The sequence below is a fragment of the Morone saxatilis genome, unplaced genomic scaffold, assembly GCF_004916995.1.
Source record: "Morone saxatilis isolate NCDOM2014 unplaced genomic scaffold, NCSU_SB_2.0 Contig3, whole genome shotgun sequence".
Lineage (NCBI taxonomy): Eukaryota > Metazoa > Chordata > Actinopteri > Moronidae > Morone > Morone saxatilis.
This window is the reverse complement of record NW_023339873.1, coordinates 13816347-13830136: the sequence shown is the minus strand read 5'-3', so window position 1 is coordinate 13830136 and position 13790 is coordinate 13816347. Positions and strand designations below refer to the sequence as shown.

The 13790-nt window shown below is 42.2% G+C and overlaps 4 protein-coding genes across 6 annotated transcripts in view; all 4 read left to right on the top strand.

Moving 5' to 3' along the window:
- LOC118336690 (autophagy-related protein 2 homolog B-like) overlaps nt 1-4223 on the top strand; it is a 15224-nt gene extending 11001 nt beyond the window's left edge. For all 3 annotated transcript variants that reach the window (XM_035673360.1, XM_035673364.1, XM_035673361.1), the window contains 13 exons: nt 104-303; nt 385-614; nt 695-812; nt 922-1113; nt 1199-1300; nt 1382-1460; nt 1564-1774; nt 1857-1926; nt 2012-2094; nt 2249-2370; nt 2450-2604; nt 2698-2847; nt 2937-4223. In XM_035673360.1, coding sequence (XP_035529253.1) covers nt 104-303; nt 385-614; nt 695-812; nt 922-1113; nt 1199-1300; nt 1382-1460; nt 1564-1774; nt 1857-1926; nt 2012-2094; nt 2249-2370; nt 2450-2604; nt 2698-2847; nt 2937-3167 — 1943 coding nt within the window. In that variant the 3' untranslated portion in view covers nt 3168-4223. The remainder of the gene's footprint in view (nt 1-103; nt 304-384; nt 615-694; nt 813-921; nt 1114-1198; nt 1301-1381; nt 1461-1563; nt 1775-1856; nt 1927-2011; nt 2095-2248; nt 2371-2449; nt 2605-2697; nt 2848-2936) is intronic.
- Nucleotides 4224-4881: 658 nt separating this feature from the next.
- On the top strand, nt 4882-7026 carry noxred1 (NADP-dependent oxidoreductase domain containing 1). Its single transcript, XM_035674381.1, has 6 exons — nt 4882-5120; nt 5205-5380; nt 5825-6005; nt 6089-6243; nt 6366-6564; nt 6701-7026. The coding sequence occupies exons 1-6, from the start codon at nt 4963-4965 to the stop codon at nt 6837-6839; spliced, it is 1008 nt and encodes a 335-aa protein (XP_035530274.1). The 5' UTR covers nt 4882-4962; the 3' UTR covers nt 6840-7026.
- A 322-nt stretch (nt 7027-7348) lies between these two features.
- Nucleotides 7349-10459, top strand: tmed8 (transmembrane p24 trafficking protein 8). The gene is made up of 6 exons (XM_035674653.1): nt 7349-7529; nt 7884-7995; nt 8135-8228; nt 8341-8434; nt 8656-8949; nt 9174-10459. The coding sequence occupies exons 2-6, from the start codon at nt 7886-7888 to the stop codon at nt 9389-9391; spliced, it is 810 nt and encodes a 269-aa protein (XP_035530546.1). The 5' UTR covers nt 7349-7529; nt 7884-7885; the 3' UTR covers nt 9392-10459.
- A 1339-nt stretch (nt 10460-11798) lies between these two features.
- Nucleotides 11799-13790, top strand: part of zgc:163014 (uncharacterized protein LOC100038766 homolog) — a 7720-nt gene continuing 5728 nt past the window's right edge. Inside the window, exons 1-7 of the mRNA XM_035674141.1 lie at nt 11799-11929; nt 12004-12171; nt 12261-12366; nt 12540-12656; nt 12734-12847; nt 12927-13104; nt 13423-13551. Coding sequence (XP_035530034.1) covers nt 11868-11929; nt 12004-12171; nt 12261-12366; nt 12540-12656; nt 12734-12847; nt 12927-13104; nt 13423-13551 — 874 coding nt within the window. The 5' untranslated portion in view covers nt 11799-11867. The remainder of the gene's footprint in view (nt 11930-12003; nt 12172-12260; nt 12367-12539; nt 12657-12733; nt 12848-12926; nt 13105-13422; nt 13552-13790) is intronic.

Below are 13790 nucleotides of genomic sequence, written 5' to 3'. Positions count from 1 at the left end.
TGAGAAAACATGCGATGACAAAAGTGAAAACCAGCGAAGAAATGGCTAGAGTTGCCAAGTTCCCCTTTAACTAGATTTTGTACTTTTTCCCCAAAATCTATAGGTGCACATGAGGAGCGGAATCAAGACCATGACCCGCCTCGCTCAGATCTCTTCTTGTTCCCGGATGAGAGTGGGAATTTTAACCAGGATTCAAGTCCCACTTACCCCATGCTTCACTCTCCTCTCATCACTCCTGTCCCTACACTTGCACAAGAGACGGACGACTTTTGTATCCTGGAGACACCAGGTTCTAGAGGAGAGGTCAGGATATATTCATTCACACAGTTAACGGCTATGTAACAAAATCTGTGTTGGCTCACTGTTAAGCAATTTGTGTTTCAGGATCTTGATCAGGAGCCCGTCGTAAAGCAGCTTACCTCAGACCCTGTGGAAATCAAAGATGATTACTTCAGTCAACCTCTAGATGGGAGTGATTCCAGCCGCGGAGCCATGAACTTTCCCATCCCAGAGGTGCGCTACCTCATCAAGGAGATCTCTGTCATGTGGCACCTCTACGGTGGGAAAGACTTTGGGAGTACGGCTTTCACAGCCTCTCCAGCGAGAAGCCGGGGGTGAGCCATTGACCAAGTAACTGTGCACACTGTTTTAAATGTGCTGAAAGGGAAACAGATCTGTTTATTTTTTCTTGCAGGTCTACACCCCATAGCTCCCCCTCTCAAACTCCTGTTAGACAGGCCAAGGCTTCAGGACGGGCAGGAGGTGGAAGAGGAAGGAACCCTGACGTCCTGATGGAGATACAGCTGAGCAAGGTAAAGTTCCTCTTCCCCTGAAATGAGTATTTATTATGGTACCATCATACAGATGATATAAATACCTTTGGATATTCCTTCAAGCTTTTCTTTTACCTCTTTTCCCTAGGTGAGATTTCAGCACGAGGTGTACCCACAGGCCCAGGTGGCTTCTGGGCCAGCGATGGATCAGCCAGTCTCCCGGCAGGTGTTTGTTGTGCAGGACTTGGAGATTCGAGACAGACTGGCTACGTCACAGATGAACAAGTTCCTCTACCTGTATTCAAGCAAGGAAATGCCCCGAAAAGCCCATTCTAACATGGTGAGGAAAGCAACACACTCACATTAACACATTAACACAGTCAAGTTTGGGCCTGGTGTAACTTCTTGTGTGCTTTTGGTCTTAGCTGACAGTTAAGGCACTGCACATGTGTCCTGAGTCAGGCCAGGCTCCCCAGGAGTGCTGTTTGCGTGTTTCCCTGATGCCGCTTCGCCTCAATATTGATCAGGTAAAGGACTCTTAATGCAGATGATTTTTCAGTATCCTCAGTAACATTTCTTGGAGTAATTAGTTTTTTGTTTGTTTGAAGGATGCACTGTTCTTCTTGAAGGACTTCTTTAGCAGTCTTGCTACTGAAGTTGAGTTTTTCTCACCCCCTGCTCAAGAAGGTAAAATTAATTACTCTTAATTAGTCTAAGGCTTAAACTCAACCATCATTTAACATAAGCCTGACTTTATACTATTGTTTACTGATAATATTTTGTCCCGCAGCCGTCTGTGTTTCCACAAAAAAAGCCACTGCCCCAGAGATCTCCTGCAGCTTCTCCAAGCACGCTGGCAGCAGCCAGGACCCAGCACCCATCATCTCAGTGCCTGCTCAGAGACGTTTGAGCCACAATGGCTTCTCCACGTCTGGCCAGGAAGAAGTGAATGATAGTGAAGCCTCTGCTCCTTCCTTCACAGACCAACCCATCTTCTTTAGGTCAGTGTTAAACAACAAAATCATGGAAAATAATAATTAAATTGCTTGACCTGTGTTTGCTAAAGTTTTCTTTTTCTAACAGGGAGTTTCGATTTACCTCTGAGGTTCCCATTCGCCTGGATTACCATGGGAAACACGTTGCAATGGAGCAGGTAGATGTTGTAAGAGGGGCTATGTATTAATTCCACTTTGTTTCATTTGTGCTTTATGAATAATTTTATAACTGCTCTGTTTCAGGGAACATTTGCAGGAATCATTATCGGGTTGACACAGCTTAACTGTTCAGAGCTGAAACTGAGGCGCTTGTGCTATAGACAAGGGTATGTTTATCTTAGTAATATATTACTGTGTTGTTTATTATTGGATATCTTGGATTCAGTCAGTAATGGAGAACATTTCTTTTACACACCACAGTCACTATTCTAAGAGAACCAATAATATTTCCCTTGAAACTAATACTTGTCTGTACTTCAGATTATTAGGTGTGGATAAGCTGTTCTCCTATGCAATTAATGAGTGGCTAAATGACATAAAGAAGAACCAGCTTCCAGGACTACTGGGTGGTGTGGGACCTATTCACTCACTGGTACAACTGGGTGAGTATAGCACGTGTTCTGAGCCGAGTGTCTCTCGGGTAATGTATTTCCCAGTTGTTAAGATGAATGTTCTGTTCAGTTCAGGGATTCAGGGACTTGGTGTGGCTCCCAATTGAGCAGTACAGAAAAGATGGTCGGATAGTCCGTGGGTTTCAGCGCGGCACCGCCTCCTTTGGAACTTCTACTGCTATGGCTGCTCTGGAGCTCACTAACAGGATGGTGCGGACCATCCAGGTAAACTTTCCACTATGACTAAAACGTTTATGTTCACTACTAATGCCTTCATGAGGCATCAGACAAATCTATTGTGTGTGTGTATATTTTTAGGCAGCAGCTGAGACGGCCTACGACATGGTGTCTCCAGTGCCTGATGAGAGAGACACAAAGAGGATAAAACGGTTCTCCCATTACGGACTAGCTCATCAGCCTGTTGACCTGAGGGAAGGTGTAGCCAAAGCCTATACGGTGGTAAAAGAGGTAAAAAAACAAACAAATATTTGAATTCCAGTAACAATATTGAAAAGAAACTGTTTTTAATTAGGATTTTATGTTGTTTCCATCTACAGGGGATCACAGACACGGCACTGACCATCTATGACACGGCCACCCGGGAGCACGAGCAGCGTGGGATGACGGGGGCAGTGGGCGGAGTTCTCCGCCAGCTGCCACCAGCAGTGGTCAAGCCACTCATTATGGCCACTGAAGCCACCTCCAATGTCTTGGGTGGGATGAGGAACCAGATTCACCCTGACGCCCGCCAGGAGGAGTCTCAGAAATGGAGGCAGGGGGAGGAGTAATTCTTGTTGCCATGTGTACCTGAAACCATGACTGTGCAGAAGCTAGTAAACGTGTTGGAACATTTTTTTTAGAGCAATTTTGAAGAGGAACATCTCAGAGGTGCACATACAGCCCCAGTGTAAATAAAACACTGTTCATCTCGTGGCAATTTGAGCTACTGTAGTTCAGCTTGTGTCAGCTTACCAGTTCCCCCACAGTGCCTTCATGGTTATCAGCATCGTCCAACTGTACGTTTAATCAAAGGGATGTAATGTAGAGTGATGAATTGATGAGCCACATGTGGTCTACATGTGGTTTATGTTCTATTGTGGGATAGATAATGGCATTATAGCTATAAGATCATAACAATGAAGAAATAGGCTCTTGTCTCATGAGGCGCTAACATTTGCTTCATTCTGAAACAGCTTTGTTTACAAGTTGTGTGTTGCTACGATCACTTATCCTACTTGGTGTCGACAAACACTAATATTATAGGTGTAATGACCCTTAATTTATATACCATGCACTGTATGTGGGCCTTGTTATTTACTGTAAATATTTCTAATGCGTAACATTTCATGCAAATATAAGAACAAGTGTAGAAACTGAATGTGTTACAGCTGTGTAAAGTTCTGTAATCAGCACTTTTAAGTGACTTAATGGTTAATTTCTCAAATGAATGATAGATTACCCAGATTTGTTACAAAGGTTCACAATTTTATTTTGAGCTGTGATCAATGTGTCATTTTTTTGTTGTTGCAAAAGCTGCTTGTTCTGAAAAGCTGCTTTTAAACTTTCAAAAGTTCCAAATGTAAGTCTGCTGCTCACATTTTAAATTGTAGACACAAACTTGTACAAGAAGTCTTACTATCCTGCGCAATTGATTTTTTTAAGTGTATGTTTGAATATTAGTAATTGGTGTGATATGTTGTGTTGCACACTTTTTTTTGCCCATTTTGTTGTTTATGTGGACAGGATGATATTTCTTGTACATAAGTGTACAGTCGACTGATGAATTTGTATTAAAAGCATGGAAGGGAAATAAAAAATGGTTAAATCCTCCAGAGTAGATTGTAGTTGGATGTGGTTTATACTTCTCATAACTGAATGTGTGGACAGGCTTGGGGAGTAATGAATTACATGTAACAGAGTTATGTAATCAGGATACAAAATCAGTTACAGAAACAAATATGTGATCAGATAACAGTTACACTTTACAATTTTGAAATACATCAGTTTTTCTTTAAAAATACACGAAGCAGAGGACACGCTGTTGATGCTAAAAATCTTAAATTTCCATTTTTTTCTGTTTTCATCTTTTGAAAGGAAAGAGAATCCTTAAAGAATACACACAACGGAAAGTAATCAAGTTACTTTAATATTGTGATACTTGGATTAGGTTACTGACTAAAAGTTTTAACAGGTAATTAGTAATTGTATCGGATTACAACTTTAAAGTAACCCTCCCAACCATTTTTATTGAATCTGTAGACATATGTACATTATAGTGTGGCCAGTCTTAGATCTGATGGGGGGGGACACTTGTTGACACTAAAGTTGTCATGAAGGATTTTCCGTTTCTTTTGAGGAAAAAACTTCTTTTAATTTTGATGTGCAGCAGTTTCGTGCTTTTATTCTGGACAACACGCAACATTTGTCACCAACGGTCGCCAAGAAATTTATTTTGAAATATGTAAGCGGTTAAATCGGAAGTTGTCCTTTTTGCCATGGAAACAGGAGGACGAGGCACATTTTATTATGCTGTAAAGCTCCTCAGTTTCCACTCCCTGCTCATCCTACCTATAGTTTTAGGCGATGGTGGACGTAGCTGCTGATTTGAGCAGTTTATCTTTTGAGGTTGGACTGACGGAGGATGAGAAACAGTTACTCCACCTGCGTGCTCGCTCGGCTGGACTGACATTTTGCGGGAGCGCGCACGCAGTTTTCCTGTGTAAGCTCGTCCAGTCCCTGAGGTAATTCATCTGCAGGTCCATGTCAAGTGTTTGTGACACATAGGACAAAACTATTTTAACTTTTAGCGTGCTATTTATTTTTAGATGTGTCATCACAAGTCACACTGCAAACGGAGACTCATCGGGAGCTGACAGTGACCCCTGCGTTGGGATTCTTGGGCTGGGTCACATGGGGAAACAGTTGCTCCTCTCCCTGCTGGAAAACTCTGGCATCAAACCATCACACATTAAGATCTCTAAAAGAAGACCAGAATCCGCAGGTATACTGACAAAATAAGTCACTTCAAGGCACTCAAAAGTCCCAAACTCACTAACACACTGTGTCATAGTGCAGGCTTGTGTTGCTCTCTTCTGCAAGTCAGATGCCAATAATCCCCGTTGACTACATCAGTAATGAAAGACATTAATATAAAATAATTTATACAGACTTTGGAGCATTGTCTCTAAAACAAATGCATGTATTTGTGTAAGGACTGAACTTTTAATAACTAACTAATTATGCTTTTTATACTTCTTGAGTTTGCCATGTTCTTAAAAAATAATATGCTCAGAGTAGAGTTTTGAAATTGCTAAATTAATGATGAAACATGAGTTTATTTAAGTAAACTGCACCCTGAGCTTCCTTCCTTGTACAAAAAAAAGAAGCTATACTGATATATTCAAGATCCCGTGCTTGTGTTTGCCTCGCTGCTTCGCTGTTTCAGTGGGAATTATCCAAACAGGAGTTGAATGTTTCTTCGACAATCGCAGACTGGCAGCGTGGGCAGACGTTCTGTTCCTCTGCTGTCTGCCCTCTCACCTCCCAGAAGTCTGCGCTGATCTCCACTCTCACCTGTCAAAGCGCTGCCTTGTGTACAGCTTCCCCTCTGCTGTGTCTGCCACCAGGTACCACCACACTCACACACATGCGTCATTGTTGTTAATTTTCAGTTCACTGAGTCCCTTTCTTTAAATCTTTTATTTTTCAGACTGGCACAGCTTCTTGGGCACGACTTCGTTCTCAAACCACAGTATGACTTTGTTGCCTGTGACGCTGCAGATGTGTGGCTGTCCCGCACTCGTCTGACCACAGCTCTGAAGGATCCTTTGCTGATAGAGGCATCCTGTCCACTTACAATGAGCGGTATGTCATCTTTCATTATTGGAGACTTCTTCCTCAGAGCTTGTCATGTTATATAAGATGTGCGTTAATTAAGTTGTATTCCTGTATAACTGTTTAATACGACTTGTGATTCCCATATTTAGGTGGCATTTCTCTGGATCTGAACTGGGTGTGTGCCGTGTTGTACAGCCTGCTAAATATCTGCACCTCTGCCGGTCTGGGATCCAGTGATGCTCTCTCTCTGATCAACGGCCTCCTTAATGAGAAATGTCCACACACTGTGGAATTAAACGCTCAGAGTTTCATCAGTGCATCTTACGCATCTTTGCTTCTTACAGAGGAGTGAGTGCAACAGTGTACAGCTCAAGAATAGATTCATTTCTGAATTCACTCAGTCTGCTCCAGCTTTTCACTGCAATGCAGTGTTGAAAGAAACCACTTATTTAAATGTTCCGTGTCTTTTTTCTTCTCCACAAAGGCCTTTTCCCTGGATTAATCTCACTGATGCTCAGACCAAGAAGACACCACTGATGTGCTTTCTATCAAGCAGCAAATCAATGCAACAGTGCATCTCTGCAGCATACAAATCACTGCTAGAAGCACCAGTTACAGTCTAATGTAAAACTTTATATCCTCTAAAGATGTCCAGCACAGACATTGTGTTCCTTAAGATAAAACAAATAATAATGTAATGCAAGATTACATTTGAATAAATCGGTCTGTGTATTTTGTGATGTTTGGTTTTTACATACATAATCAGAATGGTAAATATGTGGAAAAACTATATTTTACAATGTACAAAAAGCTGCAATATTCTGTATTTTCTGCAATATATATTGCAAATGCAATATAAATAAAAATGTTTGAAATGAAAGTCGACTCATCATTAATCACACATCTGTTGATCTGTCATATTTCCACTGCAAGAAATAAAACACACTAACAAAAACGAGGAAAAAAAACATGAAATAAATCAGTGTGTGCTGTGGCCATTGTTTTAAAATGTACAGCTGTACGGGTAAACTATTATACTACTATGAATCTGTTCCTATGAATGTATCCGGAGGAGCTGAGGGAACACTTTAACCCTTTAAAGGATCTCGGTAGTTCAGACTCGCAGATTTTCGTCAAGACTCGAGAAAACACGGAAGTGTCAGAAATCAGTCTGTTTTTTCCTGTCGGGAGCAGCACCGTGGACAGAGACCGTCACATGATCGCACTGATACAGAGGCGTATTTCCCGATGGCCTGAGCTGGACTGAAGTAACATCGTGTCGAGTTATCAGACCACCCGTGTTACACACCGTGGTAAGAGAAGTTAGACTCTGTTGTCTTCATCCGCACTTTCTCTGCTGGCGAGGTAGCTAGCGTGAGCTAACCAGCTAGCTGCAGGCTAATGTCAGTTCATGAAGATAAAGCTAGATAGAGCTAATGACAGATACACACACTTTTGGCTTCCACGGCTTTATATTTAAATTCACTAATGTGTGCTGTGGTTACCACGGCCCATTAGTGTCAAACAGCAGTTCATTTTAGGTAGTTTATCTGCGTTTATGAGGCTAGTTTGAGTGTTGTCACCGTCCCCTCCCGCCCTGCGAGGGGAGGGGCGGGGTTAGATCTCTTGCAGCCACGCAGGCTGAGGTGTTTGTCTTGTCTTTACAGTCATGGAGAGATTAGAGGCTGCATCAGAGCTCCAGTCGCGGCTGTCGTCCCTGTCCTTCTCGTCGTTCCCCGGAATCACATCCAAACAGTGCGACAACCGACCGCTGGACAGGTAGCCTGTTGCTGCAGAAAGTGCTGCTTGTAAAGCTACTGTAAGGAAACGCATTGCTAGTTGTACTTGTCGCATCCTGATGTCTTCACTGTTGAATAATTGTGATGTGTGTCCTGCTGCTATACTGTCTGCTCTTCAGGCTCCAGAACACGGACCTTTCACAGAGCTGCGCCCAGTCCAAGAACCAAGCTGACATGGATGAAACCAAGGAGGATTCAGGGCAACATGCTGAGGTAGTTAATATTTAAGCATGCTGGAAGGGCTGTCATTGAGTGGCAATAAACAGGGAGGTGTACTATATATTTTCTAAGCCATAACATCAGTCTTGTGTGAATGCATTTTGAGGGTAATCAAGAGGCCCCTGCTGAGCCGGCCCCTGGGGAAGGAAGCGAGGAGAACAACAGCGCTGGGAGCTGTCAACCCTCCGCTGAGATGAAAGGTGAGGGATCTGCTGAGTGTGCCATCATGACTGCTGCTTTGTTTATTTATATTCTGAGGTTTCATAAATGAGCTGTTTTATAGTGTGTTTATAGTGTAGTAGCAGCTCTAAAAACATCAATTTGCATACAATTTATTTGTGACTACTGCTAGATGAATAATTATCACAGTTGCTGTTATGCTCTTTGTGGACACATTGCCATTTGTTGCTCCTGATGGCAGCCCAGATGCCCCCTCTTAACCCCCCAACAACATGGACATCTGCTGCACTGAAGGAGCTAAAGGCAAAGCTTCGAATGGAGGAGGACAGCGTGGTGACAGTGTACCGAGGCGACATCATGACAGTTCACGTGCCCACTGTCCCCGAGGCCAAAAAAGTGTGCTGGGAGTTTGCTACAGACGGCTACGACATTGGCTTTGGCATATATTTTGACTGGACTCCTGTCACCAGCCGGTCTATCACAGTGCACATCAGCGAGTCAAGTGATGACGAAGATGAAGAGGAGGAGCTGGAAGGTCAGTCAGCGAGAAATTCAGAATTCAAAGCGGCCTGGTTTTAGTTGGCACTTTGGCTTGTTTTAAAGCCTTTTCACTGGATGCCTCAGTTATCATTCTGTAAAACATATCAGTCGCTCTCTATCTACAACACACATCATAATTGCGTGTTTTTTATGTGTTTTCCTCCAGCTGGGATCTGAGGCAGCGTGTTGACTTTGTGGTTTATGTGCTCTCTGTTGCAGGGCCCGTCGGTAACGGAGACGTCGAGAAGGGCTCCAAAAATCAAACCAACTCAAACTTGGCTGAAATCTTACCTGTATACCGCCAGGACAGTCACTTGTCCGTCAACGGGGGGAGCCACGATTTTCCAGGTGAAGGCACTTACCTCCTGAAGTTCGATAACTCCTACTCACTATGGCGAAATAAAACTCTTTACTACAGAGTTTATTACAGTGCCTGAGATGCCAATTTACTGTTTATGAATGTATGCTTTACATAAGAATACTTCCCTTAAGAACTATTTTTTGATTCCTTACTTGGAAAAAAGTTATAATATAAAAGGTTAAATATAGGCATATCTATTTTTTATCACTATCAGCTTGTGTTGCCATTTGTTGAGTTTACGTAAACGGTCAGATAGTTTTGAACGCAACATTTGCTCCAATGTCTCGCTGATAGATATTTGATGAAGCCTTGCATATGTGCCATATTCCTATGTATGCACTGTGCTACGTCAGTGCCCATCATAAAACATATATCGGTCGTCACATTTCTATGGTAGCAGTGATCAGGGAACACCTGCACAGAATATATTTCCCTAGTCCAGGTGCTTAATCAGCAGTGCTCTACAGAAATGAAGGTTTTTTTTTGTTGTGTGTGTGTATACGAGCACTTTCTGTGATTATGGTTATGTTGCTTTGTTGGTGTTACTTATATTTATCCTTCTGCTTTGTAGCATAACTTATTTTCTATCTGTGTTAAATCGAATCATGTGATAATGGAGAATATAATTACGTGATACAAATTCTGTGCACAGAGCCGTCTACTGTCATAGTGGTGTGTTGGTAAAAAGTTGAATGTACCGAAAGCAAGTGTGCTTTTTATGACACAAATAAAAGTCATCCCTTATCGCATAAAGCTCTTATTATGTAATATTGATTCAATATTTACATTTGCCTCACCCCCACCCTTTAATTTGCTTTTTCTGAGCTAGGGAGCGGTTGTAATAGTCCATCTAAATGTATTTTGTGCACAAGGTCTATGTAAGTAAAGGTCAGTGTGTTTGTTTTTGAATATCCTCAGCGTGATGAACAGCCTCGTTCCATCCTGTTTCTGAAATCAGTGCTTCTGCTACACCTCACTTGTGCGCATGTTCCCAAAGATGTCACAGATTTGGCTGCTAATGCTGTATACAATGTAAAGCAACTGGTTTAAAGCTTCCCATGTTTGCTGTACTGTACCTTTACTGTAAGTTATGATGACATTTGTTCCTGAAATTTATATTCGAAAAATAAAGATAAGATTGTGATTTCTGTGTGGTTTATTTGGGAATTGCATTCATCGTACTGTGATTAGCAGATGGTAGTTTAGGTAAACGTTGCACCATCACACTTGAGAGATGTCATTAAGACTGCTGGTGTATGTGTGTAGTCTCCAACCAACCAAATCTGTCTGTTCCACCCGAGATGTCGTCATTTCATAACAGTCTCACTGCTGATCCAGGATTAGAAAGCGCTCCAGGATGGTCCCCTGTGCTTCCATTAAATCGTGGCACAGAGGGATTGATGTTATTGTTACAGAGGTGCTGATGAAACCAGATTTTATTTTCAGCTCTCCCCAAAGGCCAGTCAGAATCCAGAGTTACATCTGGTGTCACTCATGTTTTACTGGATTGATAAAAACAAGTCGGAGAAACATTCTGAAATTGCTCTTATATGTTGCTATTCCCAATTTCATGTTTTAGTTACAGTACTAGTTAAGTAGTTAAAGTACGACATTCATTCAGTTAGAGTTTGATGATGATTTGAGGAGATATATACACTGTTGCAGCCAGCACAATCTAGTACGATTTATTTATTATTTGTTGTGTTCCTGCTGCTGATTAAACAATGAAGGCATAAGATTGTAGATAAAGATAAAGAATGTGTTTTCAGTGACTCCCATTACTTACTGCACATGAGGGAGGCAGAAAGATAACACAAACCATTACAACATCACTCTGTAGAGCCTTGAAATTGGCTAAATGTAATAGATTAAATCAAAGATATTACTGAATCCATCAGTAATTAGTAGTGTTGTGTAATTAAAAGGTATCTTAATCTTAGTCTTTAAAATCTATCATTAATCTCCAGACATTTAGTTTTTTTCTTGAACTAACAATCGGTTGATAAATGAAAACATAATTTATTATAAAATAAATCAAGTCAGTTTCTGGGCTCCATAAACCACAGCCTCATTAATGACCATAGAGATGAATGAACGTCTCTGACGTGACCATAAAAACTGAACAGATGAAGCATTTTGTCAAATATAATTAATCTGTGTTTCTTTATCCAGGGAAATAAAAGGCTAAGAGTGGTAAACAATAGTAATAATCTTACTTCTTAAATAAAATGACTTCTGTCTTTTTTTAGTAATTTCCATTTATATTTTCTTCCGCTTACACAGGGCAGAAACGAGTACATGAAAGGTTTTTTGCTTTTTAAATAAGTTCTACTATACATACAGTGCATTGCTCTGTAACACCAAACAATCCAGGTGTTGCGTTTCTGGTCATTAATAAATTAATTGTACTGCGGTCTCACGTGCGCGTTTCCACCACGGCCTCGAGCTCGAGTCAGCCAATCAGAGGTGATTACCGGAGCTCGAGGCTGGGCCAAAGTTTTACTAGCTGCTTGTCTTCAGACACTAGTTGATGAGGCGACCCTGAACCAACAATGGGGAGGCTGAATTTCTACGTCCTTTGGTCCCTGCGTGACGCTCCCCGCCAGTTCATCAGGTAGGCCTCCACATTCAGTCGTTTTGAACTCTGAAGCAACCACTCAAACCTTGTCCGGGTCTCACCTCCCGCAGCAAATCCAACCGGAGGTGCTTTCAAGTCCACGTCCCACTGCCTCTTCCCAAACACCTGGTCATCTTTGGTCTCGGGGAATGGAAATGTAATGAGACAATCTCAGTAGAAGTTCTGGTCAGTGCAGAAGTACCGGCCCAGAACATTGGGACCCTGTCACCACAAGCAAGGTATGTAGAAGAAAGGTATTAGTGACTTTCCACACAACCCCCCCCCCCCCCCCTTCAGTCCAAATTGGTATAATCCACTCTGAACCCAGGTGCCTGACCTGGGAGGGTGTCTGGAGCGCTGACATTGTCACAGTGGCAGCAGAGAGAGGCAGGAGGGGAGTTTATGGCAAGATTGTGCTCTCAGTGTGCGGAGAGGTAGGTTTCAGTTGTTAGCACAGAGATGGCTGTTCCTAGTTAATGTTCAGCATAAGGAAAACAACAAGCAGGTATCCTAAAACATATACCTGACAATGATACTTTACTCAATAGTTTTCTGCATTTAGAAGGCATCATTTTGTACATTTTCACTGTTTTTGTGCACTGACTAGCCACAGGATGAAGTCTTCAGCAGCACTCCTCTGGTTCAAAGGAAATGTCTGTTCCCAGAAGAGCACAACACCACCGATCTCTCTTGCACATTACCCCAAAGCACTGGAAATGAAACGGTGAGATAAACAGGGTTAAAATGGTTTTTGTAGCCTCCACCTTTGCTGCCAGATTTCATCGTTGTCCTGCCTTGCAGATAACTACCAACTCCTCACACCTGGGTGATAGTGTCTGCTATGCTGAGATCCAAGTTAATAGAATTGACACCAGTGATTCAACTATGAGAAATAAACCCCTAGTTTGGCCTACGGTAAGAGTCATGCTTAAGAATATATTGATGTCTGAGTGTGGGTGGGGTTACTTATTCTGTGATACGGTGCAAATGAAAGGATAAGACACCCAGACGGACAGTAATTAGTAAGAGAGGCCACCTGACATGGAGCTCTGAGGACATGGACAGTCTCGCTGAGGACATAGAACAGGCTTCAACCCCCAAGAAAAAGAGGCTGTCCAGGATGAGCAGCCAAGAAGAAATGACTGCACAGATAAAGAACGAGAACAGAGAAGGTAAGAAACAGGAACTTAACAACCGTTGCAGTCAGTGTGCGAACTATACTAAGACAGTTGGTTTTATCTTTGAGTTTAAGTGATGAAGCATTAGACACTGTCACACACCACTTGCAGTGGTGATGGCAAGAATCTTTATTAGAATTGGTGACGAATCACCCTCGTGCAAGAATCATACATTAATAATAGCCTGTTTTTACACACAAGCCATTCTAATGCAGATAAAGAAAGTAGCAATGCTTGGGGGAAAAAATAGCATATTGTCAGTACCCCTCACAGACACACACAAAATGGGTTTTCATAGAGATTTGCGTTTAGTTTCAGTGTGTCCATCAAAGCGCTGGAGCCACACGATCTGTCTGAGTGACCCTGACACAGCCATCCTCATCGGAGGGGAGACGGCAGATCAAAACTACTGCAAGGACTCTCTGTGGAAGCTCGAGTTAGGTCAGTGGAGTTTGTTGAATCATTTGTTGGGTCATATATTGCTTATTGATCAGCGTCCATAAAGACTGTCAGCTTGCTGGTAGCATATCATAAGGGGAAATTGTTTACAACCCAAGAAGGAATTACAGTTCCTCTCCACAAAATATGTTCTTCTTGTTCCCGCAGTTGGATGTTTGAGCTTCATTGTGCAGAATGTTTGTGCAGAGTTCGACACTAGAAGGAGGTTTTCACATTCATCT

What these genes read in the sequence shown, in the direction of transcription:
- noxred1 (XM_035674381.1), top strand. Translation starts at nt 4,963, where the DNA reads ATGGTGGACGTAGCTGCTGATTTGAGCAGTTTATCTTTTGAGGTTGGA. An exon ending in TCTGCTGTGTCTGCCACCAG is followed by an intron (nt 6,006 to 6,088) that starts GTACCACCACAC and finishes TTTATTTTTCAG; the next exon opens with ACTGGCACAGCTTCTTGGGC. An exon ending in TCTTTGCTTCTTACAGAGGA is followed by an intron (nt 6,565 to 6,700) that starts GTGAGTGCAACA and finishes TTCTCCACAAAG; the next exon opens with GCCTTTTCCCTGGATTAATC.
- tmed8 (XM_035674653.1), top strand. Translation starts at nt 7,886, where the DNA reads ATGGAGAGATTAGAGGCTGCATCAGAGCTCCAGTCGCGGCTGTCGTCC. An exon ending in ATTCAGGGCAACATGCTGAG is followed by an intron (nt 8,229 to 8,340) that starts GTAGTTAATATT and finishes ATGCATTTTGAG; the next exon opens with GGTAATCAAGAGGCCCCTGC. An exon ending in TGAAGAGGAGGAGCTGGAAG is followed by an intron (nt 8,950 to 9,173) that starts GTCAGTCAGCGA and finishes TCTCTGTTGCAG; the next exon opens with GGCCCGTCGGTAACGGAGAC.